The 26,878-nt window shown below is 44.6% G+C and overlaps 1 protein-coding gene across 4 annotated transcripts in view; it reads left to right on the top strand.

The window, feature by feature from the left end:
* The window catches only part of Ntrk3 (neurotrophic receptor tyrosine kinase 3), a 376,580-nt gene that overhangs the window by 243,555 nt on the left and 106,147 nt on the right, over positions 1–26,878 (top strand). The window contains exons 13-14 of one of the 4 annotated variants that reach the window (XM_087901412.1): positions 11,508–11,642; positions 13,175–15,228. The exons of 2 other annotated variants lie outside the window; for them this stretch is intronic. In XM_087901412.1, coding sequence (XP_087757538.1) covers positions 11,508–11,642; positions 13,175–13,293 — 254 coding nt within the window. In that variant the 3' untranslated portion in view covers positions 13,294–15,228. Of the gene's footprint in view, positions 1–11,507; positions 11,643–13,174; positions 15,229–26,878 lie in introns of those variants that run through there. One more of the 4 variants, XM_087901413.1, reaches the window with a different exon arrangement.

Below are 26,878 nucleotides of genomic sequence, written 5' to 3' on the forward strand. Positions count from 1 at the left end.
GTGGTCCTGATTTCACCTACTTTCACCTCTTCCTACTTCTCACTCAACTCCTGCTTTATGTTCCAGGGAAATTATACACCTTGCTTTTCTGGGAATGTCATCCCTCTTTTGGTTTTCTAGAAATGCCGTAGCAAAGCACCATATTTTACAGCAGAAGTAATTTCAGACCTCATAGTTTCAGGAAGGAGAAGCAAACTCAGTGTGGTAGCAGAGTCACGTTTCCATTCAGGTTTGGAATAGCAACTCCACGCCAGTTATCCCCAACTCATGATGCTTTACTGGCAATCTTGGGCATCTCTCAACTCAGAAATGTCTTACCTAGATCTCTGCCTTCATGCTTATATAGTATTCTTCCTATGTCTCTGTTTCTGTCTGTGCCTCTCTGTCTGTGTCTGTCTGTCTGTCTGTCTGTCTGTCTCTCTCTCTCTCTGTTTCTCTCTGTGTGTTTCTCTCTCTCTCTCTCCTCTCTCTCTCTCTCTCTCTCTCTCTCTCTCTCTCTCTCTGCGGGTGTGTATATACTTGGATGTTCAAAATCTCCCCTGGCTTATTATGTTTTAACAAGGAAACAGTCTATGTTGAATTCTGTTCAATACTGATTATTCCCACCTTGTTTCAAAATAAGTCCAATTCTGAGGTCTTGGGGGTCATTGCAGTTGTAATAGTAACCACCCTCAACTTGCTATGCTTTTCCATGCTGAACCCCTACCTAGCTTTGGGATTGTATCCCCATACCTTTCCATATTTCCCACCTCATCTTTCTCCCACTTGTGATCACGTGATTGTTGTTTCCTCTTACTAAATTCCCTTAACGGTGGGTGGGCACCTTTCTAGAAGCCACATACAGATTTCTTCAATCACAATTATTTGTCATTGAGCCCAAGTGAGCTATGAAATTTCCATTTTTTTTCTTTTCTTTCCCCTGGCTCCAGGAAGCCTGATTCTTGGTTGTTTGTGGATGTTCCTCCAGGAAGCTTAGAGAGGGGTGGCTCTCACACTCTTGGCCCTGAATTTTAGAAGACTATTTTGCTAACAAGCTTTTCTTCCTTATTTGATTATTCTGTCTCCCTTTCCCCAACTATATGTTTATGGGCATCGGAGGCCCCCTGCATGTGTCAGTTACGTGGAGGTTTGGGGCTCGGTGAAAGCAGGGCTTTGAGGGCCTGCGAAAGTGTCTGTTTCAAGCTCTGTAGGGACCACAGGAACTCAGGTTCTGTGCCCCTCACAGCATGGGTCACACAGGTCCTCTGCAAGCGGGTGGGCATAATGAAGGGACCATTTATGGTTACTTTTATTTTATGTTTCTGATGATCAAACCCAGGGCCTTGAACATGCTGGGAAAGTGATCCACCACTTAACTGCAAGCCTAGCCCTAATATTTTGAGTTTAATCTGGGTCTTTGCACCCCCCCCACCATGGATATTGTTTCTGTCTGTGTGTGCTCTCATTATTTTTTTTTAATGAAGGTCAAAAGAAAAGCTCCCAATAGATGTTGTTCCTGACATGTATCTGTAGATCTTTCTTCCCCACTTCTTCCCCTTCTTGGTCATCTTCATTAATTTCATTGTTCCCTCTAATCAAGGGACTCTGGAACCAGTAAAGCAATGTATAAGTTTATGCTATTTAATTTTTAGCACTGTCAATTTGGAATGTGCCAGCACTCTGATTCTATTATCCCAGGCCCTGTTCTAAGATAATCTGCTTAAAATTGATACCGGCTAGGATTTGGACTTTATTGATTACATTTCCTGCTAGACTCTGGCCTTGGCCTCTTGCTGACCACATTCTGAACAATATGGCCATGACCTCAAGAAAAGTCAGGCATCCTGGGGTATCAGGCGGGACTTGAAGATTCTGGTTCTAGGGTCATAAAATCAAGTTGGATATAGAATGTGTTGATAGTAAGGTAACATTTTTTACATACCTCACAGAGTCATTTTGAGGCTAGCATAGTAATCATTTATGATCCCTAAAATTGTTTTCAAATGTCAAGATAGTAAAGTAGGATTTCAGGATAATGTGTTACATAGTTCTACAAAGCAAGTCTATTCTTTAAAAATATGGCTTATCTTATAGGAAATAGAGAGGTTTAATTTTTCTGCTGTATAATATGCAGAGGGTTTAAGAGCAGAGGAACTAAGATGAGAAAGGCTGGCCTCGAATCCTGCTTCTGCATTTTATTAAAGGGAGACTTGCCTTGAACTATTGAGTCCTTCTAACTTTAGTTTTCCCATCTACACACTGGGTGCCATAACCCTCCCCATAACATAAGGACGCTAGAGAAAGTGTGTGAGGAATTCTGTGGATGGCATTGAGCTTGTTGCCTGGGCAGGTGTCAATGATTATAGATACTGATTGTAAAGTTTTATTTATTAAAAAACCGATTGAGAAGTGAGAAGGAAACATATGAAAAGTTTCACTGCTAGGTATGTATTTCAAATGGTTTCAGACAATGGAGCAAATAAGGTAGACATTCAAAAGTCACTGCCAGATGATCTAAAGAAAGTGACCCCAGATGATTTAAAAGTTGTGTAGGAACTGGGTAAGAAGAATACGCTCGAAAATAAGTAGCGAGGATGTTGGCATTCCATCGGAGTGGGCATGGAAGTGGAAGCGTGCAGGGTGTGGTCAGTGAAAGTTTACCTGGGTGTGAATGGGGGAAGAGAGGAGAAGGGTGGGCAGCCGCTGAAAACAGGGTACGGTGAGAATGTGGTGACAGCGTGTTCTTATGTGTGTTGGTGGGGGAGATACAGGGCACTTTCTCACAGACAGCTTCAGAATGGGGTGATGGATGTTAAATGAGTTGTCTTTCTGATGCAGTTAGATAGCGATATATGAGATGAATTCATGTGATGAGTGGAATCTGGGAAACGTGTTCAGAAGATCCCAAATTGTGACCTCAGAGTAATAGTGGGCGGTGAGAAAGCATGCGACGGCACTTGGTAAAATGTGCCGTGTTCCAGCTGTGGATGTGAGTGCTTTTGTTTCTTTTTATAGGAGCATCTGTGGCAAAGGTGATAATATCCTCGTGTAACAGAAGGGAAATTAAGGCTCAGAGAAGTTAAATCATTTACTCAGGACTTTGCTGTCACATACAGTCGATAAGCAGTAGGGAACAGGGATTTGAAAGCCAGGTCAGTCTGTCTCCAGATCTCTGTGTTGTTTTTTTTTTTTTTACAAAGTGGGGATTGGAATGTGTACATGAAATATTACAAAATAAACGTGGGAAACCTCACATTTAATTAAATATAGGAGATAAGGAAGACATTGACAAGAAGTAAGGGTGGTCCCAAGTGTTTGAGTCTGGGTAATTATAAGGGTGGTGGTGACTTTAAGTATGTGACTCTTCAGACCCATACGGAGATTGGTTTTGATTGGGTAGAGCCCGCGATTCAGCACTTCCTGAACTCTTCTAGTTCTGCTGCTATCAATGCTGATGCTGGTGGGGGTATTGGTGGTTTCCCAACAAAACTTTGAGTCTCCAAGGGTAAGAGGATCTTTGAGAAGGCACCACAGAGGATGGGTGAAGTAGAAAAGCCAATAGAAAGAAACACAGAAATTGACTGAAGCTGTGCACTGTTAGGCATTGCGGGGGGGGGGGGGGTCAGAAAGTCACATTGTGTGACAGGATCAAGTTGAAGAGGAGTGGAGAAATTTGGTCATGGCGTCAACATTGGTAATCTTTAATTTTTTTTGTGTCTTTTCTATGAATAACTAGAGTTTGCATTAAGTAAGAGAAAATGTGACTGTCCAGTTATGGTTGATATTAGGGTTGGAAGGAAATTGTGAGAAATCTTGGTACGTAAATGAATTAAGAAAGTAGGATGTCTCAGAATGGAATAGTGACGGGTAGGACATTGCCTTATCTCTTATTAGGTTAGAAACTTGTTGCATGGGCATGCCAAAAGGTAGAGGTGACCCTAAGTAGATTTCTGAAAAAAGAAGAAACAGAATAGGAGTGAGATAAAATACTGGAGATGCAGATAGCTAAGGAACGGGGATGGAGTCTAGGGAACATGTTTATATGTCCCCAAGCAGTGACCCTAAAGGAGGTGAGTAGTGAGAAAACAGAAGCTTGGTGAAACGTGCCAAGTTTCAGCTGTTGGCCTGAGTGCGTTTTTAACGGGAGAGGAGATTGGATGGAACGTATCGGTGAAAACAGTTAATTTTGTTACCAAGGAAATACATTTTTCCCTTGAATGCAGAAGGAAAACAGAGTGACTGGGCTTTGATCCAGATGGTACAGTAAGTTCATGCTTAGTGTACCTCCTCTGTAGCAAATATACAGCAATAACAGAAAACAGGAGACATGGCTGGCCAGCAAGACAAGCAAATAACCTTGCGACCAGACGTGGCATGGAAAATAAAAGATGATGAACAGAGGGCCATTTGTTCTTGTGATGTGGCCAAAGTCTAGAAGCAAACGTAAGGACAAATATGTGTATTTATCTCTGGAAAGGTCTCCAGAAATGCACATACTTCAGATTGCCCAGATATCAGAATAGGAGCCTCTTCTCAAAACTATGCGCTAGAGACACAGACTATTATATGGAATAACCGTGCCCCCTCCGCCGCCTTCCCCCAGAAAGTAATGTTTGCCTTTCTGGAAGCACAGAGATTCTGCCTTTAGGTAAGGCACTCTTGTTCAAGATGTTGTGCTGTATTCCCAATATCATCCTCTAGGGGCGCCAAGCTAATATGGGATTTTCTTCAAAAGCTCCAAAAGGCTACCTGGAAACAACATTAGCAACAAATTAGAAAATGCAGGAGACTGGTAAGGGAGAAAATGTAGAAGAAAATGAGAAAATTTTTCCCATTCTCAAGGTAAACTGTAATATAAAATTATAAAATATATAAAATATCCAATGATAAGGATGGTTACTGACTTGACTTTCATACAAAAATAATCTATAAATCTTAGCTAATATAGTATGATAAGAAAAAGAAGCCTTGGAAAGCGAGAGCTGACAGTCCTCACTGTGAATACTGTACATTCAGCCTATATAGAATATCAAAGGGTTATTTGTAAATGGACTTTTTCAACTTACTAAGGTGTTCTACAAAATTGATAAAACACAATAGATGAACGAACATAAGTACATTTCTACCTATACACTTCAGTAATGCCAACACCCAGGAGTGTGAAAGCAAAGGGCCACAAGTTCAAAGCCAGCCTGTGCTTCATACTAAATTCCAAGTCAGCCTGGGTCACATAGTAAGACTATCCAAAAAACAAAACAGTGGCCAATGAGATGACACAGCAGGTTAAGTAAGGAGTTGGTGGCAAGTTTGGTGACCTGAGTTCAATCCTAGGAACCCACATGGTAGAAGGGGAGTATTTAGTTTCATAGGCTACCTTCTGACCTCCACATTAAGTCCCCTGGCACATGCCCTTTCCCCCACAAAACAAGCAGATGTTTTAAGAACAGCAAAAAGCACATTACCTAAACACAATCAGAAAACTTTAACTTACAACAAATAACATCTGGCAAAATGAAATAAAACATATACATTAAGAGGTATAAACACAACAAGAGATGTGCCAACTCCAATATTATTATGGGATAAATATAAGAGAGTAATGAGTATAAAATGAGTATGTGGGGCATTCTGAAAACACAGGCATGGACATATAATGTGTGTATAGGCTGTAAGTTTCATTTCCAGCATTAAATGAGACAGCAAACATAGAATAACGTTAACAAATGAAAGCTACAGTCAACAACATAAGAAAGTATCCTGTTTTGCTGAACATAGGATAGGAGTACACACTTGTAGGCCCAGCTCTTGAGAAGTTAGCACATGAGGCTCGGGAATTCAAGGTCATGCTTACTACATGGCTACAGTAACTGGATAGTTGGAGGCACAGCAGAGAGGTATGGCAATTTGGATTTTTGTGTATGCCGTTGTAAATTAGCATGCAAAAGAGAGACAATTAAAAAACTAATGTAACTTATCTCTTGTCAGCCACAAAATAACGAATGACATGAGGTTTAAAAGAAAAACGTTTGTTTTCAGCAAGCTTCTTATTTTAAAGTAGTTTTCATTAGTTGGGAAAGTTTCAATAGTCAGTGAATTGTCTTGTGTTCTTCCGTCATTCAGCCTCTCCCATTGGAGTTGTTCTCTATTACCAGTGCACACTCATAAGCACCAAGAAGCCAGTGCTGGTCCAGTCACATTAAGCAAAGGCAATGCTATTCTGATTTCATGATCCCCTGCCCCAGCACCTTTTTTTCTGACCACACTGCATTTAGTGACCAGGTCTCTTTAACCTCTCTGGTCAGGTTAAATGAAGAGTGTCTAACACCGTAGACTTGTCAACAGGGGTGCTGACGTTGAGGGAGGAATAACATAGAGAGGCAATATTATTCTTACCACAACCTGTCAAAATATATACTTACAACATTTGAGTGACCATGCGGATGCTAGCCCCGACCTTCTGCTAGGATGGATGCTAGGACTTTTACTGGAAAGTTGCACAACTCCCCTTTTCCTCACACTTGAGATATTCATCAAGAACAGTATGTTCCACATCCTTGAAGGAAGAGCCCCCGCATAAAGTCTTTAGAATTCTTTTGTATGGAGTATAGGCATTTAATAAGAGAAAATGATTTGACTCTGAGAAGGGAAATAGTCCTTGAAATAGATTAGAACTAACACAAAATGAAAGATTAATACATTTGAGCACATGATTATTTTTTGTAGCCCAGTCTTGTCTGTAACTTGTTGCAATGCCTCTGCCTCAGACACTAAAGTGCTGGTATTGCAAGCAGGGACCAACACACCCAGCATCTGACTACATTAGTTTACCTCCTTCAAACCGTTGACCTTTGTACAAAGTTAAAAGACAAACGCTAGACCAAGAGAACACATTCCAGTGAGTGCGGCCACCAGAGAATTAGCATACAGCGTAAATAAGAGTTGTCAGCAACGAGAAAAGGATAACACTTGTGTGTTTATCTCCGAAATTTATGTTTTACATATGATTTTTACAAAGTATGATTACAAAGTAATAGCTACTATTCTTCAGTTAGGAAGGACAACTGTCCAATAATATCAGGTTTGGAATTTCAGGGCAAGATGTTCATCCGCTTAGTGATCGCGGGAATGTGAGTTTTTATGAACTTGGGGAAAATACTCGGCCGTAGAATGGAGCTCAGGATGTATACACTCCAAAGGAACATTCTCAAAAGATGTGCTTCTCCAATGTTCCCGTGCGCAGGGATCACACGAAGAGCTTGTTAAAACACAGATGTTGATTCAGTGATCTGGAAGCACCTTTGCTTCTACCAAACTCCCAGCTGTTGCTAAAGCTGCTGGTTCAGGTGACCCTGCTGGATCTGAGCAACAAGGCTCTGGAGCAGAGGGAGGAAATCCTGCCAGCCTGACCCTGCCTGTTTTTGCAAATGAAGATTCTTGGAGGTGGGGGAGGTTGTTTTGTTTACTTTTTGTCTGTAGCTGCTTCCTGGCCACAGTGGCAGAATTTGGTAGATGCAAAAAGAACTGTATAAGTTCCATATAAGCCTCAAATATTTTCTATCCGGCCCTTGGCAGGAATATTGCTAGCTGTTGTTCCAGAGTGGTGCTCTCACATGTGTGTAGACTTTTATCATGACAATTATTGTGACTTTATGAAAACAACTAACAGTTGATAGAACTAGAAAATAATTTGCAACCCTAACACAAGGAATGCCATCAATTCAAAATCAGTAAAGGATTAGGGATAATCATAATAAATAAATAAATAAGTAAATAAATAAATAAAAAGTGGGGATATAGCTCAGTGGTTGAATATTTGTCTACCACACAAATAGCCCTTGGTTCCATTCCTGGAGTCATAGGAAAATAAAGCAGCAATAAAAGCAAGTACTCCCTGGAATGAGTCGAGAGCTCCAAGATTCTCCCAGGATGTCTGCTTAAATCTGAGAATCCCAGTGTTTTCTGTATACTTCATCTCACCCAAACTTGGTTGCTTTCCTGTCTGACGTCCATAAGCATGACTGTATAAAGGGATGCCTTAGCCTCAGCCCCTTCCTTTGGCGCCAGATCCATACAACTAGAACCAGATTTGGCCTTGCAAATCCCCAGGTCAAGGACATCTCATTCCACACTTTCCCAGCAGTACTGGGATACTTTACAGAAGAGGGCACCCTATATTGAAGCCAGGGGACTGTGTTCAGTATTCTGCCATGAAGCATATGGCAACAATCTTACAGCCTCAAGTAAATTTTGGTGTCCTATAGAAAACTTTGCAGCATATTTATTATGATATTGTCTATGCCCCAGAAAATATAACAGCTGTATTTAAAAGACAAAAGACTGTTTCCACACACCTTATTCATATCGGGTCCTTTGGAGGATACAATTGCCACATTCACTTCTAGAGTGAGGTTTTGGTGGCCCCCAATATGTTTTCTTTTGTCTAAGAATTAGTTACATTTATTTAAGGGTGTGTGTGTGTGTGTGTGTGTGTGTGTGTGTGTGTGTGTGTATGTGTGTTTGCCAGGGCACGTATGTAGATAAAGAGGCCAAATTGTATGAATTATTGTTCTCCTTCTGCCATCATGGTTCCAAGGATTAAACTCGGGTCCTCAGGCTTGGGTGCAAGCACCCTTACCTGCTGTGTCTTCTTGCCAGCCTAAATATATTTTCTTATTGAGAACCTCATTGCTCCACCCAGTACTCCTCCTATGCATACAACTGTCTTCATGAATGGTCTCTCATCTTTGAGATGACAAGCTTGATCTCCTATAGAAGGACTTTCTTTGTAAATGTCAGTCGTGACCAGAGAAAGGAATGGTTTTGTGTTAAAGGAACACTCAGTGAGTGCTGAATGCCATTCCCTCCATGGCAGTCTTTAACATACAGTCATGACTTAATGATTGCTAAATCTCAGACTCGGTGGGAAGACTGTTCCTACGTGATAGTGTAGGGGAGCCCCAAGAGTGGCTAGGCCAGGGCACTGAGTGGATCTTATGTTGGCTTTCCTATGCTTTCTGTAACCATGACTGTCCTGCAAATTGCTCCTCTCTCCAAACTCCTCCTGCCTCTTCCTCCTAGCTAGTTTCTACCTTTCCTAGCCTGAACTCCAGGAAATGATACCAAGTATGGTTAACGTCGAGATGGAGTTTGGGGGTCCTTACTCGAAGGCCCTAATCCAAGCAACATGTTCCTTCCAGAGTGATGGAGATCCAGGGAAGAGTTGGTCTGTGATGTGTTCCATGGGAGAAGTGACATGGCATGGGACTACATGGCTCTCTATACAAGCAATCTGTGAGAAAAGAAACCAGTCCTCTGCCCAGGGATCGTTGGAAGGGAGAGGTTCTTCTCACTGGAGAATATCCTAGCTTGGCTTTCTCTCTAACACCTCGTCTTAAGAACTGGTTTTTGGCAAGGAACCTTTTTTCCCAAGTAGGCCACTTCAGGTATTTTAGAAATATCTGGATTCAAGTTCAAATTGCTATAAAAATAACAATAGAAATTTCTGAAAATTTGATTGAGTTAATGCTATACAGTTTTTAGGATATTGGAGGATCATCAAATAACTGTACCCAGTGGCTGGTGTGATGATGATTCCTTGGATTCCTTGGTGATCAGTGATATGTCTGTTGACAGGGGCTTCGCCCCAGGCTCTTTCTTTATCCTAGGTCTGCTGGAATCCTGGTTCAGTAGCAGTTATTGCTTCTCACCACTGGAGAAAGGAGGGGAAACTGCCGCAAGACTAATGCGCTGACTAGGGTAGGGTAGGCCTCCTTCCAGACTCGCCTTGGCCTCTGTGTCCCTTTTAATAAGCTACCCAGGACCTTAACACCAGATCCCTATGTATTTCGGTTCATTCTTGTGATATAACAACTCCAGGGTGACAAATACATTCGAAGAGAGAGGACAGGAACGTTATGCAGTGGTGCCTAAAATAAACCCTTGATGAGTAGGCTAGATAACAAAGGGGAACAGAAGGAGAGGCCCTTGAGCTTCCAGAGTTAGAAGGAGAAAATGTAAGCAGGAGACACGGGAAAGATGCTCGCCACTACAGATGCTAGCGAGCAGGTAGCTGTTTGTCCGTCTGCAGGAAGAGATGCTTGGGGTTCAGGCAAGTGTTGGGCAACAGAAAGGTTGGAGATTCTGGTCTTTATTTTGCACTTAGCACAGCTAGAGTGGTGAACTAGCCTTGCCTTACTGCCAAGGATACGGAGGACTTGGCCATGCAGGTTTAATTGGTTCTTGGCTCCTTGGGGGTGGGTTCCAAAACCCCTCGCTCAATCCTTCGGGTGCTTCACTTCCTTTTCCTCCTCCCCACATCCTTACAACTCCCTTTTCCTCTCCTGGAGCAATCCTGGAATGTCTGGCTGGCTTCTCAGACTTTGACAATCCCTGTTGTCCAGGCTCTGTTCTGAATTACAGAGGGTCCATGGTTCCTTCATGCTATATGACTCTGGGGAGAGCCGCTGACGATTGAAGGTTTTTGTTGGGCCACCTGTGGACAAGGCCTTCTCAGGGCGTGTGTTTGTCTCTCTCTAGCCCTCTCTTTGCCCACCTAGCCTTTGGCTTACATCTCCTGTGGTCCAGGACTTTCCTGCCCTCCTCTGAGCTTATGTTTGCCCTTCCTTTTCTGGGTTGTTCTGAGGAGAGTGGTGTGGGGCGCAGGGGTTTGGAATGGTGCCTCTCATACTTCGGCTTTTAGAATCTTGGAAAGGCTCCACCCAGGACAGAGTTCCAGAGAAAACAAACTCCAGATCCTGGCTCATATGGGAAAATGTTCGTGTTTACAGAGGCAGCTTTTAGGGACCTTGGCTGGGACTGAGGCAGATTTGGCCTTGGTCTCTATAGGATCTGCTATGGAACCTTCCTGAGCCCATGGATGTTGCATGGTCTCTAGAGGAGAGATGTCTCGGGAGCGGCAGTGCTATGACCTTTCGTGAGGCCTGTTGCCTTAGAGTCTCCATGGAAACTGTCACTTCTGCTGTTCCAAAGGTTTCTGCCCTGACAAGGACAAGAGAGACCCTAAGGAGCCACCCCCTCTAACTCATCCCCACTACTATCGTATTGCCTCTCTCTTGGACTTTTCTTCTGTGGGATCCAAAGCCAGAAAGGGGATCTTGGGTCCAGTAGCATCATCTCCCAAGTCGTAAACTCTTCCCCTCCAGCTCAGAAGTGGCACCCAGGATATTTACAGTGGGAATATTTAGGGGTGGGTGTTAAACCTAATAAAGGGAGTGAGTGATGGGCAGACAGGTTAGGAAAACGATTGGACAAAATTTATGGTGATGGCAAATCTTTCTTCCCTGACTCCAATTTGATGAATTTGACAAATTTGATAGTGCCACTATGTGATACTCAGGAAGATGATTAGATTTTATACATAAAATGAATCAGGCAAAGCAGTGTGGATACAGGCGCTGGGAGCCGTTGGTTTCTGTTCCTGGCATTGTGCATTTAAGAAGACTTCCCCCGGGTTTTGCACTTGGGGTTTAATACTGACCTTTAACCCCTGTATCTGCCTCTTCTGCCAGGGGTCTTTTCAAACATAGACAATCATGGGATATTAAACTTGAAGGACAATAGAGATCATCTAGTCCCATCAACTCACTATATATATGAGGAACCTGAGGTCCAGAGTGGGGATGTGTCCTACCCAAGGTCACATGGTGAGTTGCCTCCTTTGACATCTTTGTATGAAGTGAAGACCCTCCCCGACCAGTTTTGCCTTTTAAGACCCAAAGACCCATACACCTCCATGTGTCCCCGAAGACTAGGCTATTGCTAGGTGTCCCGGATGGGATTGATACTCAGGTCCTTTGAGTAAGAAGACTCTCTTTCAGAGGAGGATGCTTCTTTAGGCTAAGGTGAAGGATGTAGGAAAGCAAAGAGAGGGACCCTGATCTAGAGAGAAACAGTAGTATCATACACCATCTCAGAAGCCTGCTTAGACCTCTGGACATCTGGTCCTACCCTATTACGTGTGAGGTCCCCTACTTGGGGTTCAACACAGAACAACTTTTACAGCTCATGGAAAACTGACATTGCTTTTAACATTATATCATGAACAAGGGGGAACATCCTCTATTTTTATAAACTCATCTCACTCCCTGCAGACAGAGGTAACCAAACAGCCAAAATGACTCATCCCTGCTTTTGATCATACTGTGTCCTGTGCAGGGAGGGTTGGGGAAGTCTCAGTATGATGGAACTCTGTTTTAGTCTTTCCCCATCATGTATGCCCAATACGCAGGGGACTATGTGCCCTCTCCGTTCCTGTGTATGGTTTTCACAGAAAGATGGGGTTTCTCTGTTCCCCACCCCCATATATATAAATAGGCAATTTTACAATTTGGGGTTGATTGAGTAACCTTTTCCTGGAGTTTGAGTAGGAATATCCATGTCTCTGGACAGCCTATTCTGTCCCTGGATATATGGCCAGAAAAGAACCAAGGGGTCAAGGAAGTTTTCACTTCTTGAGGCAGCTCATGACTTTGCGGTCAACTGTGTCACATACTCTTTCAGAGTGTCGCTAGCCCTTGTAAGACATGGAATTATGGGAAGGTTGAGCTGCCATTTTCTAAGTTTTTCATAGCCCTGGCAATAGAGGGTGAGAAGCCGAGGAGAAAGCAAGCACAGACTTGGGAGTATAGCATTTCCTACTCCTTGTGTAGTTGAGAGTGATAAGAAATTTAGTTCCTTGAACTAGACCCCTAAGGATGTTGAGTTCTGCTAAAGTGAATCTTCTTCCCCACCTCCTCTGGGAATACCAGTGTGCACCCACACCCCTTTTCCTGCCTCCCCAGTAGCTCGTTGCCAGGGTTCCTTCCTCACAGAATCATGGCTATAGACCAAGACTCCCTTAGTCTCTACCTCTTTCATGACAGTCCTAGGCCAAACTCCCAATGTAATGTAGACGCTCACTTCCCTTTCTCGGCTCAGTGAAGGTCCCAGCAAAATGGAGTGTTTCTGTGAGCACACGTGTTTTAAGTTACCTGCAAACCCCGTCCTTGCCTTTTGCTGGCAATTCATTTTGGCTATTCCCGGCACATATCTGTAGTTATAGCTCTAGATCCCCCCCCCCTTTCAAGTTCCCTCTCTGTTTCCCCTCTTAGTTTTGATCTTCTTTGGGGGTTTTGGTTTTTACTTTATTTTGCTTTTTTCTGTTTTTCTGTTTTTTTTCTTTTTGTTTTTTTTATAGGTTTCAGAGAAATTATGTTGAATCCAATAAGCCTTTCCGGACATTCCAAGCCTCTTAACCATGGCATCTATGTTGAGGATGTCAATGTTTATTTCAGCAAAGGACGTCATGGCTTTTAAAAACTCCTTTTAAACCTCCTTGTTTCTGATGTCACCTTGGTAGGATGGGCCCTCTGAGAGGTTGGAAGCTCTAGGCATTGTTCTTTTTGGATCCAGGGATGCTAAGTAGAAACTGCACAAGCCACCAGTGCTGCAGCATCCTTTGCCACCACTGAGATGGGTGTGGCTCCCATGGACCACTGGCAGGTTGCCCCTCCCCTCCAGTCATCACTGTGCTCCTTTTTCTCCGGGCCTCCGAGGCAGCTCGTGCCAGCATCTCTAGAGCCAATAAGGAAAATACAAAGTCAAGCACCCAGGAGCTACCTTTTAAACACCCTAGCCACTCTCTTGACCCAACCATCACAAGAAAGCTTGATGAAGCCCAGCCGCTTTCCGGTCTCACTTTCCTGCTTGGAAGCGTGGGATCACCATGCTCTCCTCTCAGTGACCTCGTCGCCCTGAGCAACCTCCAGTGGGGAAGAGTCACAGAGGGCTCTTGAGCAGAGGTGGAGACGGCGCGGTAAGAGGAAGGGGAGCCAGGCCCAAGTATTGGCGACAGATTAGGTCTCGGAGGGAAGAATGGAAGACAGTCATTTTGTTGGTTTATTTTTATTTTTATTTTTTGTGTGTATGTGTGTGTGTGGAGAAAAAAAATCATACATTTTTGTGGACACACTTGGCCCCTCCTTCTTCTCTTTGGAATGGCTCACACTGAGTGCAATGTTAGAAAGTTCTTTGGGAAGAGTTTTTGCTGGCTCTACCTGGGTCCCTAGAGCTGCAGTTCCAACAAGCATTGTCTACAGGAGGTCTTGCCTGTGAATTGGCCATCCTACTAGGACCACAAGGGACCAAGGGAATCAGGGACCAAGACCCTTCCTCCTAGCCTGTGATCTTGGGATTGGTTCTCTCCCCCTGCTTCCACTTATTCTTGACTCTGAGAACTTTTGGAACCCAGTGGAATCATCATGCCAAGGTCAAGATGAACTGAAGGGGAAGAGAAGTAAAACCTGGCCTCCTCCAGCCCCTCTCGTGGCTCCGATGGGCTGTCATCCTGGTCTCTGGTCGATATGTGCGTTTACTTTGCTTGCTTTCTCTCATATCTTACTCCATGGCCATCGTCATCCTCTCCCAAAGAGGGATTGCTCCCCCATTTTCACCTTGACCCTCTGGGGAGAGGGAAGGGGTTGATAGTCCTTTACGTAATAGGAAAAACAAATTTGCAGAGCCTGTGAAGCTTTCGCAGGTTGGCTGAGTGACTTTTGGCTTGGCCCAGCTCCCCCAGTTCCATGGGTGTCCCTGTTATGGGAAAGAATATGAGTACCCCAAGCTCAGTTCTTGAGATAGCATGGTGTTTAGTAAAACCCAGTATGTTCTGGTGCAGGGTTTCACCACAGTTTCAGAAGACAGAGCATATGCATTTGGGAAATTTAGCAAGTTTACCTGAGTGCAAAGATCTTACTTAAGGGTTACATTCTCTAGGGCCTGCCGGTAATGGTTTATCATGTCAGGTTCCGAGACTGATGCTATAGATACCTCTATGGGGTACATAAGCACGAAGTTTTCCAATTCTTTTCCAGGACCTGAGTGGCTTCCCTGTGTCACTTTAGGTTCACGGTTGCTCAAGGGCCCCGAGTATGTAGTTGTTCAGTACCTTCCAGCCCCGCTCCCCCAGCTCCCCACAGTTCCGTGTCGGACTCTTCCCCGTCACGCTCAGATGATCCCTTGGGTTCAGATCTCCTCCTGGGTGTGGCTTTAAGGAGTAAGCTTGAGGATGATGTTTTTCCTTGTTGTAAATCATGACCTCATTTCCAGCCTCCCCGGCTCCATCCATCACAGCATCTTTTATTCTGCCATCTCTTCACTTGTGCTATGACAATGGGGCGTTGTGTTTCCACAGAGACTTATAGGAGTGTTCAGTGTATAGTTTCTTAATAAACTCTTTATTTTCTAATGAAACGACTGCATCAGACCTCTTATTTGGAAGCTTCGCAGAGAACATTCAAGAGGTAGCCATTCCAGAGCTGCCCACACTTTGTTTCCCACCTTGATACTACTTTCCCATGGAAGTTTCTCGTACACTTCGGCTAGCAAGAGGGTTTTACAATGTGTCCCATTGGATGGGTTCATGGAGACTCCTCCAGGTACCTCAGATTTCTACAAGGAAGTGCTTCTTCATCTTATTAGGTACTCGGAGAGGTTCAGGGGTTCATCCAGGATCACACAGCATAGGCATAGGCAGACGCAAGATTCAAACTCGATTCCTGCAGTCACTCCTAAGGCTACTGATATCTTTGGTACCTGGGGAGTTTTCTGCTGTTTGAGAAGCTAAGACTTGTAGAGGTATTTTCTTCTGAGCTGTTGTGCAAGGGATCTGGGAGTGGGAATGGGGGAACCTTTCTGTTTGATGTAAAGGCAAGCCTGTAGGGTTTTCCCTAGGAGAAAGTAGTTTTCTATCTTTTCTGTGAACTTACTTAGAAAAAGGTTAATCTCCGAGATTCTAGGCCAATCTCTTAGCACTGAGAGACACTGTACACACATATACACAGTCATGCACACACACACACACCACATCCATCTTGATTCAGCTGTCTTGACAGGGCTCACATGGACTTCCAGAAAGTGGCGAAATAGCAGTCCCTGGATCCTACTGAAAGTCAGAAGCCAAGGTGAGTTGGCATTTCTCACTGACCAAGCTTGGATCCTGGTTGCCATCACAAGTACAAAGGTCAAAATGCCTTCTGAACTTTATATTTGCTTTCTTTAAGAGGAAAGCAAGCAATATGTAAGAGACACAGAGAGCAAGGGCCGGAGAAAGAAAACTAGGTAGATTGTGGACCTTTCTCTGGGCTTGTTGGAGCTCCATCTCATAGGAAGCAAAGGAGAAGCAAGCCAAGGTAGGTGGGATGTGTGACAGGGTTGTTGAGAAGAGATTAGTGCTTTTCAATACGACCTCACCTACTGTATTTCCTACACAAGTCTGCTTGAATCCTTCCTGCCCTCAATGTAAGTCTTCGTCTGTAGGAATGGCCTGGTGTACAATAGAGGTTACAGTAACTCCTCACTTTTGTATATTCCCAGTGGAGATCATGTATAGTTTATATATTCTAGAATATAAGGGTTAGGGCAAGGATGTCTGGTGTTTGGGACTATCCTTGTGACCAAGGAAGAGGGTGAGAATCCAAGCAAGAACTTTGGTTTTCCATGAGAGACATTTAAGCTCTGTGTTATCCCATGCACAGAACCTGCCAGTGCACAGCATAGATAGTGGGTGGGATTATCCCCTGGGAAAGTTGGAGGGCACAGGGGTTTGTTAGTGTTAGCCAGTGGAGTGAGAGCTCTTCTTATGTATTAGGAAGCAAGAGGAAAGGATAGAGATATGGGGTTGTGTAGGGGTTCAGGGGCAAGGAAATAAGGGAGTCTTTGTGCGGTAGCTTCTAATGTGCCTGTGAAGTATGAGATCCTGTACCACGAGTGAGACAATCTAGTAAGAGTTGAGATGATGCGCAGTGTCGTTGGCAGAGGCTTTGGTGAATGCCAGGAACATGCAGGAAACTGGCTGGGCAGAGGAAGGACCTGATTGGATTTGGAAAACGGAATCTGGTCTCAAGGCCTGTCATTTCTTTGGTTTCCTTCTAGGTATTAAAGTGCAATGAAATTCTCCCTATTAGACCTTGGGGTAAGGCAGAGCTTCCACAAGGTACCCCCAGAGCAAGGCTCAGTCCAGAAAGGTTGCCAGATTGGGGACCTAAGGAGTATCACCAGCCGGAACTGCAGTTTCCCAACTTTTGGGGTTCAGATCTCACTGGCAGATGTTCATAGTGGCTTTCTTGGACTTAAGCATATAGTCTGGCCCTATGAGAGTTTGCCATAGACCTTCATACCTGGATAACCAATGAGTCCAGCGTGCTTGCCAGTTACTTTCTGGTCTTTATTCTCGCTGGATATTTGAGAGGTGACAATTTTGTGTACTAGAGGCTGTGGAACTGAACTATATCTTTCCTCTACTGGGTACCATTAAGTGGCACAGCATATAGAGGTTGTGCATCATGAGATTGTATGGCCAGGTCATGGGACTGAGGGCTACACACCCCCAAATTAGGCTCACAATGGAGCATTCACAGTCATCACTTTGTTTATCGTAGGAAACACCTACGCAGAACCAGAACTTTCTAACCACAAGAAACCGAGGTTCAAAATAATTCAGCAACTACTTGGGGTTTCCAGAGTTTATGAACAGCGGCACCTCAGGGTATGCCTGAGCTCACAGTAGCTCTTGGTCACTCTTTTGTCCTCCAAAGCAGCGTCTTTTCTGCTCCTGGAGGCTTCACCACGATAGCGTCCTACCGTCCACCTCAAGATATGGTCCTTCAGACACCAGCCCTAGCTTCCTTCTGGAACCACATTCAGAGGTCTCCTGAGAAGTCGCAGCTCTGCCATGTGCTTCTCATCCAAGCAAAGAAGAGATGCTAGGTAGCTTCAGTTGGGAAGCTAAGAAGCCGGCCTCTGGGCTTCCTCTCTTGTACGGGATTTCCTCCCTGCACCCAAGTTCCCCACACCTCCATCCTCACCTCCAGCTCGCTCTACCTCCAGGTACAACAGTTGCCGCAGAACACTAAGGTGTGACACCTCTCACTTTAATATGTCCCAGTTCCTTCAGGCCAAAGCCAGAATGGAGCAAAAATCAAGAGTCTCGGTTACAAGCTGAAGGCAGCCAGGGAAGGTTTGGTCCCCCAGAGCAAGCACAGAAGAGGGCCGATCTATGCAGAATGAGTTCATTGGTGCGTAGCTTTGCAAGTTTAACTAGTCATGGGTTAGGCAGAGTGGAGCCTCCCTTCTTCCGTGCTCGCTGACCCCTGCACTGGAGCCAGACTTGCGCACAAGTTGTTTAATGTGACTCTGATGCCAAATGTGAAGTTAAGGTGGCAGAAAGGAAAAATAAAGAAGAAATGAGACATTGAAGAGTAGGCCTATCTCCCCTGAGGCTTCCCTGGAAGACCAGAAGAAAATTCTTGAGCTTGACAGGGGAGGGAGAGAGGCAGACTAGAAACTACCGGAGCTTGGCGATGCATCTGCCATGTCCAGTGCTGGTCTTGGATTCCACGGCTATCCTCTGCCTGTTATCCCTGCCCACTCCACCTCTGCTCTTTAATCCTGGTTGATGCTGGTGAAGCTACTTGCAGCCTCAGGTTTCCTTGGAAAGCTCTGGTTCTGCCTTTTTTTGCCTCTAGCCATCCTGTGGTTACCGCCCCCTCTGCTTCCCACTTCCCGGGAGAACCTCAGCCTGGCTCTGACAGTGTATTTTCGGAGCTCAATCAGATTCCTCCTTCAACCCTACTTGAACTCACAAGTGACTTGGAGGAGAGGCGTTAGCAATGGGCGTGCTTCTGAAATGACGTCAGAATTCAGAAGCCTGCTCGGGTAGGATATGGGTCCTGTTTCTTTGTCCACAATGAGTGAAGTCTCTGTAGAGTGACCTGGCCTCGTTTTCTCCTTAAAGCACAGCCCCACCAGGAAAGCTATTTCTGCATGGGTGGTAGAAGACCTGTGACCTCTCTGCCTTGTGATCCCACTCCATCTGGAGAATGGTTCCCCCTAACATAGAAGATCTCTGAGTGTGCTTCCCGGAGCTCGGTCCTCCTTCCCCACTCCCTTCTCCCTGTAGGGGATATGAACTTTTTTGAAGCTCTGCTCAAGTTTACTGCATGCTCCAGGCTGTAGGAAACCGAGGGTGGGAATAAGAAGGGTCATCTTAGGGTTACGTCATTGATGGGGACAGGCTTGGCTCCTCTGACAAATAGAAGTAAGATGTAGAGGGTGAGCTCTGTGGAGCATCGACCCTGCCAGGCCGTAAAGAATGCTGACGGCACCCGTGTGGAAAACCTCCCACCCAGGCCCAGGGTGGACTAGGGGCTTCTTGGAGCAAAACTCACGGAAAGCAGCCAGAACTGCAGAAAAAGCCATAACTGGCCGCTCTGGTGGGACTTCCGGGCCGACGGTATTAGGAGACACATGAATTTACAACACATGATCAGAGCCTCCCCTGGGCTTTGCACAACCACCGTGTTAGCTCATGACTCTGCGAAAATCACAGTCCCTCAATGCCTTTTTAGTGCGAATGAGCTCAACTTTGATGAGGTCAAGGATACAGAGATGGGTGTGTGGCGTAGTCAGCAACAACGAACCCTGGACAGTCCGAGATTCCAAACCACTGAGCTCTAACTTCACCCCTTGACTAAAAGAAAAGTCAAATGACACCCATGGGTTCAGAGGACGGAGTGGTGAAGATTCCCCACTTGGCCATGGGGAGAGTTTGAGTAGCAAGGAATGAGGCTGCCAACAGGTACGCATTCCAGAATGGTGGCCGCCAGGACTGACTTCAAGAGGGTCATAGCAGCTCAGCACACACCACCAGGGCAGACTTTGGTAAGTAACACCAGAGAAGGCCTTGGTGGGGACCTACAGGGCCAGCTTGCCTTACAGGTCTTTCCCTCTGTTTCTGCCAGTTTTATGCTGTTACCATGGCAGCAAAATGAAGCTTGGTTCTGCCTTTGGGAACCGCGTTGGAGCAAGTGGCCTATTTCCCTTAAAGAGACACTTTCTTCCCTCTCTTGATTGCACAGTTCATTCTCCAGTGAGAAGGACAAGGATCTAGGCTGGTAATACATAAAGTGACTTCTATACTGTCAGATATGGCCTGGCAAGCTTCCTTTTGCAGACTGCTGAAGAGACACCAACCTTCGTACTCTGAGCACATGTTAGCTTTGCTCTGTGTGTGTCCTTGTGACGCGTTTGGTGTTTCTCCCTTTGTAAGGCTTGCAATCGCAGCTGATGAAAATTCATGATTCCTCGTTCCCCCGCCCAAGTGGATTTCTCAAAGAAAGATAAAGTGGATGGCGGGAGAGAGGGGCCATGTGTATGTATGACTTAGTCTCACACACTCAGGTACTTAAAATGCCCTCGAGTTTGATGGTAACAGGGTTTAGCCTCTAGGAGAGGAGGCCCTATGCCCACAGCAGCTTTCTTGGAGGAGCAGTCTCCAAGATCTGCCCACCTGCTCTCAAGATCAAGGGGTGACCAGAAGCCTATGTCCCATAGGCCAACTAAAGTATCTCTTCCAGGGTTCTTTCCCAAACAATCCTCGGAAGCTGGAAAACCCCATAACCCAGGCTAGATGCTAACTGAATCCAGCCTGTGCATTGTGAGCGCATCAGTATTGTCACCTTACCTTCCTGCTGCTAAGGGGGAAGGATTAAGTCTACAACTCTTGGGAGTGTTCGTCTCCGAAAGATCAGTCTGGCTAAGAAGGCGCAACCAAGACCTGTGGTGCTCTCTGCATGTTCCCACCAGAGGGCCACAGCTTTGCTCAAGTCCTTTACTTGAGAAGAGCCTGAGAGAGTTGACCGGGGAGCCCTGGAGTCTGGTCTTGCCTAGTCAGTGGGCGCCACGGAAAGTATCATCACTGTAGATCGTAGTTCGGAATGCCATGGCTAGGCGACTTTAAATTCTGAATCTGTGTCTAAATGATCTACGGGATGGCTTAATCTTGACGGCAGACAATTTAGCATTCCTTGTGACCCTCACGGGCATTTGCTGCCTAACACCCCTGATGTCAAATGGCCACCTTGGTTATGAAGAAGACCAAAATGGCCACCTTAACCATTTTATCAGGTCAGCTGCTTGACAAACTCCACATGAACGGGTCAGTTTTCTGGGCAAGGCTTCAGCAACTACAATATGGTTCTCCCTTAATTTGGAATTCCCAACTTGCAGAAAAATAATTTTCTCATTTCAGTTATTAGATACATGATTTGAAGGTCATGTGCCCCCGTCATCGCTGGCTTTAGCAATGCTCCCCTTAAGTCTGTCAGATGCTAACGATTTCATCAGATCACTTCAGAGATCATTATATGGCTTCTCAGGCTCCGACGGGTTCATGGTGTACATTAGAACATTAAAGGCTCTGAGAACCCCTGGTGTAAATAAACTTTTCCATTCTGCAAGTTTCCCAACATAATTGAACTTGGAGCATTCTTTACTGAACACCTTCTAGTACATCCCACACGCATATTTCAGGGAACACTGGTTATTAGGTATGTGGTCAGTAGTTTTTAAGAGAGAACTAAGCGGGATGCTTCATCCGCGACCCATTGATGTCAAAGGTATCGACGAAGAACCGCATCTCCCGTCTCAACCCCCAGGAGGCTCAGTCCTCCCTATGGTAAGACCCTTCACATAGGAGCCTGAGACTTCTGCTCCCATGTGAGCCCCTCTCACAGATGGATGTCACCTAGTGGTAGCACACAGAAATGAAGATGGGCGTCCCAGCCTCAGCAGTGTCACTAAGCAAGTGACTTGGGGTAAGTAAGTTAATTATCCTTGTTTGTTCTGTATTTGTCTCAGTAGTTACCAAAAGACTTACTGACACTCACGTAGAAAAAATAACCTGTTCAACAGGTGCGCTGAATGGCATGTCCCAGTGAGCCACTGCTGACTGTTAATACAGGGGCCATCTTTTGATTTTTGGGTGCTTTCTGGTGAACGTACTGGCAGATGAGGCAGGGGGAGTTGTATTTGTGGGTAGGAATCAACCTGTTTCTCATGGTGAGGAAAGAGGCCAGTGTTTGGGTTTTAACAGACCCTTCCTGTCACCTTTTGGACAGGGCCAAGCGGGACTTCTCAGCAAGATTTTCCAACTTTGATTTCAAGAGGCAGAGCTGCCTAACAAGTAGTCTGAAATGTCAAAGAATAAATGTTAAAGCTTGAGAGGTCGTTCTTCAGGGAGTTGCCTGGCCTGGTGAGGGAGGGGAAGGGAGGCGGGGAGAGAAGGACACAGCAGAATCCTCCACATAAAGATTCCAACTTGGTTTTGTGATATTTAAGAGAAAAGAAAACTGAATTATTTATAACATGGAAGATGGAAACAGGCTATAGAGGAATGACTGGGCTGGGGATGGGAGCTCACAAGCCAGTGTTTGCCTGATAAAGCTTCTTTTGTCTGTGACATCCGATTGGCCATTTCTCGAGCTGCCTACTGGAATTATTATTACTCGGTAGAACACCCACATCATCTAATATTGGAGTTGGAGGAGGCAGTTTCTCGAAACAAGGATTTCAAAAAGCATAGGTGTCTTTCCTTCCAAGAGTTGAAGCACTTGGTTGGGTAACCCCTTCTCTTCTCCCAGCTTCCAGCCTGTGCCTCTCACAGCGGGGATTCAGAAGAGCCCTGCCCCAGTGTGTGCAGGAACCATCTTGGTCTTGGCCTGGGTACCAGTTGTCAGTGTAGATGAAGGAAGATGAATTTCACCTTTCAATTCTTTCATCTGAAAGATGTTGGAGACCGCTATCCTGTGCTCCTTCTGGGAATATCGAGGATGCCATGTGTTCAAAATACCTTTGGACGTTGTGGCAAGGACAGGCGCATAGGTTCGTCTCTGTATTGTGTGAGGTGAAGATGGTGTGAAGAAAATTTAAAAGGAGAAATCCAAGGTGATAGAGGTGTTGCTGGTCAATTGGAGGGACCGGGGTCTCTGCTTGTTTTGTTAGTTAGTGATGCAAAGAGATGTTTCTTGGTAAAAATTGTACCTTGATTCTCTAACATGGGTCACTTCATCCATCGAAGAGTTCAGTTAAAGTAAAAATGGCAAGCTTCCGAAGCTCACTCTCCACTTTTTACCAGCATGTCCTTTGCCACCCTCCTAATAACTCTTTCTGTGTGGCCTTGGCATTCAGAGATAGACACAGACACAAAGTTTGAACACTTTGGGGTTGGTGAAGCGGAGCCGCGGTAGTACAGATCAGATCGTCAGTGGGCCTCCAAACAAGCAACACCGTGTTTAGGATGCTTGGCTTTTGTTGAAAATAGCAATGCTTCTGCTTTACCCCTTAGCTTTGTTTTTAATCCACCTTGATGAACCCAGAGAACATTTTTCAGTTAAAATGTCACAATGACACTTCTGTTAGAAACCGAATTGCACTGATTTTTACAGCCAGTAACTTACTGGAGTCTCCAGAAAGGTCTTTCAAATAATTTTCCTCCACTCTGTGCTTTCTGTGACATGGAAATTTACCCCCAGCCTCCCTTGACATAGTGCCTTTTATGCTCTTAAAAATGGCTGAAGTCCAAATATAACTTTTGTTTATGTGTGATCAGTCCATGTTTGCTCACTGTATCCGAAATTAGAGCTGAGGGAAGTGTTCATAGCCAAGGACAGACGCAAAGCTTTCAGGGTGATGATGTCACCACCAGAAACGTGGGAATGTACAAGAAGGATTTCAAGTATTACGGAGAAAACCGAGCAGCGCTGTCAGCTTGCAAAATCACATTGGAAGCACAGGGACAATGAAACAATGGAAGGGAAGAGAGAGAAGACATTGTTATTGTAGGTTTTCATTACAAATCGTGTTTGGATTTGTTTAAGGGACATGAAAATAGACAGTGTTCTAGCCAGCTCCTGGGTAAGCAAGTGTCAGTTTAAGGATGCTAACATCTCCCTGATTTCTCTAGCCTGGGTGGATTCACTAGAGAGGCTGGACTCTCTGTACAGCATCCAACACACCTCTTTGTGGATACTGGTCTCATCCTGGTTTGTGAGGGGTGACAGTGCCCCTTCCTCCTATGATACAGCATTTTCGTTCTGGAGGTGAGAACTATGTTGAGATGGCTGTGATAAAGTCTTTGTTGCTAATATTTCACAGATTCACTAGGGGAATAGTGTCTCTAAGAATGACGTTGGGAGCTCAGTGATACAATACATACCTGGCGTGTGCAAGGTACTAGCTTCTGTCCCTAACAACAGAATTTAAAAAGTCATTTTTTTGTGTGTGGGGGGGGTCTCAGGTAGACAGTGGTTCACTAATTCATGCTTTAACCATTTGGGGGCACCTTCTCTAAGATGTACACTGTTACTAAGTTAAGGAGTGCATAGTCTACTATAGTGATTGTCAAGCGAGGAATGATTTCATCCCCCAGGAAAATGTGTGCAGAGACATTTTTCATTGTTATAACTAAGGCTGGGTGGTATGCTCCATCCTCTACTACATAAAGAATTAGCCAACCCAAAGCATTAGCAGTACCAAGACTGGGAAGCTTAAATTTAATAAGAATGTGGACAAGTGTTTCTTAGACTTGAGCAAGAGAGACTTTCATAATACTGGGAACCCCCTCTAGCTGCCAGAGTCCAGGAGCCGCAGGAAGTGACCACTGTAAGCTACACCTTTTATTGATAGCACTTTAGCTGCCTTTCCTTCCTCATCAAATCTCTTCTTGGTGTCCTTCCAGGATCCCCTCAGACTCTTCCCTGAGGCATTCTCCGATGAGAATGCTCTACTTCAGATGGGCATGCTAGGGTTAGCAGAGGGTCCACTGTCTGTTGGGCAGTGGGATGTGGGGTGGTATGACTAAGGCAGTACAGATACAGACTGAATGTGAGCACGTGTGCGTATGAGGCCTGTTTTGATGCAGGCTGGAGATGGAGCCTTTGAGATGGATTCAAAACTCCAGCATCATGTGTCTCATGGTGCCAGAGGGCCAGAGTCCTGTGGATATAACTTAAAATTACACTGAAGATATGTTTAACAGGGGTCTATCATACTGAAGAGTGGTTATGCCTTCCTAATCTTTGAAGATCTGAGATATTTGCTTCTAATTGCTAATGGGTGGATCTTAGGTGAAGAAATGGGCGATTGGGAAGCAGTATGATGAAGCTGTGTGAGATGTAAGGACCAATGAATAACAACTAGCTCTCAAACAACATTGAAAACTTTTTAAAATTATTTTTAATTATGCATATTTATTTATGTGTGTGTGTGCACACCACGCTACTATTGTATGCATGTTGAGATTAGAAGACAACTTGTGTGTAGGGCCTGGAATTAAAGCTCCTATTACCAGGCTTGGCAGCGAGTACCCTTACTCCCTGGGCCACCTCACTGACCTCTCAATCATATTCTTAAAAATACTTAATCATGACATCTGTTTGCAGCTGTATGCGTAGAAATTGCAGTTCACAGGCTCCCACAATCAAATAATCAGTTAAGATTTTAATGTTTCGACACTTAAAGAGCCACTGGTCTCCTCAGACCTTGGGAAGCCTGACCCCATTGCCGTGCAGCTAACCGCCGTGGTCCTTTGGTAACCCTGGACTGTCTGTGGCGGCCCTTCTGCCATCCCCATGCTCTGGAATCGCTGGTACAGAGCCATGCCCCTGTCGGGTTGCTATGGAAACTGGTCTAAGGGTCTTTACAATTGATTGATATTTTGGGGAGCTCTGTGGTTTTCAGTATGCCGTGACCAACATCACAGAGGCGGGGGGTATCCATGCATTATTGGCTCCTTTTGCACACTATTGTGATGGAATCTGTCTGTAACAGAGTGGCAAAGACACCGGAGAAATTGGATGGGAAAGATTTTTTTTTATACTCTTAATAACAGTGTGCTTTTTCTGATTACAAAAGTAATTTATATTCAGAGGGAAAAATTCAGTGAAATACAGAAAAGCACATAAACACATAAATTATCCACCATCTCATCACCCAGAGACAACAATGATAACATTTTAGCTTTCTGCCTTCTAATCCTTTTTATGTACTTATTTAATTATTTAACAGAATAAAATCATTCTGTGTGAGCATGCACGCACGTCGCCTCTGACTTTTTTCTTTTAGAAGACTGTTTGTGTGGGCTGTGCGATTTATCTTTGGCAACATTAAAAGTTTGTGTATAGGTAATATATTTACCTGTGGCTCAAAAACAGTACACCTGCCAAAGACTTGGGCATGACTCTTTATAGCATCACCTTTTTAACCAGCAAGAAGTAGAGTGCCTATGAGCTAATAAGTTGATCAAAATACAGCATATCCCTATTGTGGGAAACCACTAACAACAAGACAATGGAGAACTGGTGCATGCTGCAGCATAAATGAACATAAGCAAAAAGGTCAGGCTATAAAAATAAAAAGGGTCTGTATCAAATGTCAGGCAGACTCAGAGGTATAGAGACAGACAGACATGAGTTTAGCAGTCACCAAGACCTGGGGTAGGGGTAAAGATGAAGTGCAAATGGACCAAAAGACCTCACCAGGTTGATGAAATGCTCTACGACTGGATGGTACTGATGATTATTCCATTTGGGAGATTTACTAAAAGTCACTGAATTGTACATTAAAGTGGGTTGATGTTATGGTACGTACCTAATGCCTCAATTAAGTTTAAATAATATATATGTGAAATAAAGGATATATATGAACTTAATAAAGTTTATGCCTATGACATATACTATAAAGCTTCTGTAAAGTCTATATAAGCTTTATTAAGATACTGTATTTGCCTCCGTCTTCTTTTTTGCAGTATTTTTATGCATAAACTGTAAGCACTGTCCTATGCTTGCTCCTCACCTGCAGATCCTTTTCTATTGCCACCTGTCCCAACTAATGTTCTTGTGTGTCCCTAGGAATTAAACACAGGCAGCTTAAACCTAGACAAGGAAGAACACATGTCCTTAATTTTCCCTGTAATCGGCACAAAGGCAGTTCTATCACCCACACCGCTGTTTACTTTTTAGCACATCTTTCCCTTTATTTCTTGAAGCTCTTGAACTTCCTATTTTAT

This window comes from Myodes glareolus, chromosome 24, assembly GCF_982192425.1.
Source record: "Myodes glareolus chromosome 24, mMyoGla1.1, whole genome shotgun sequence".
In the NCBI taxonomy this organism is placed as follows: Eukaryota; Metazoa; Chordata; class Mammalia; order Rodentia; family Cricetidae; genus Myodes; species Myodes glareolus.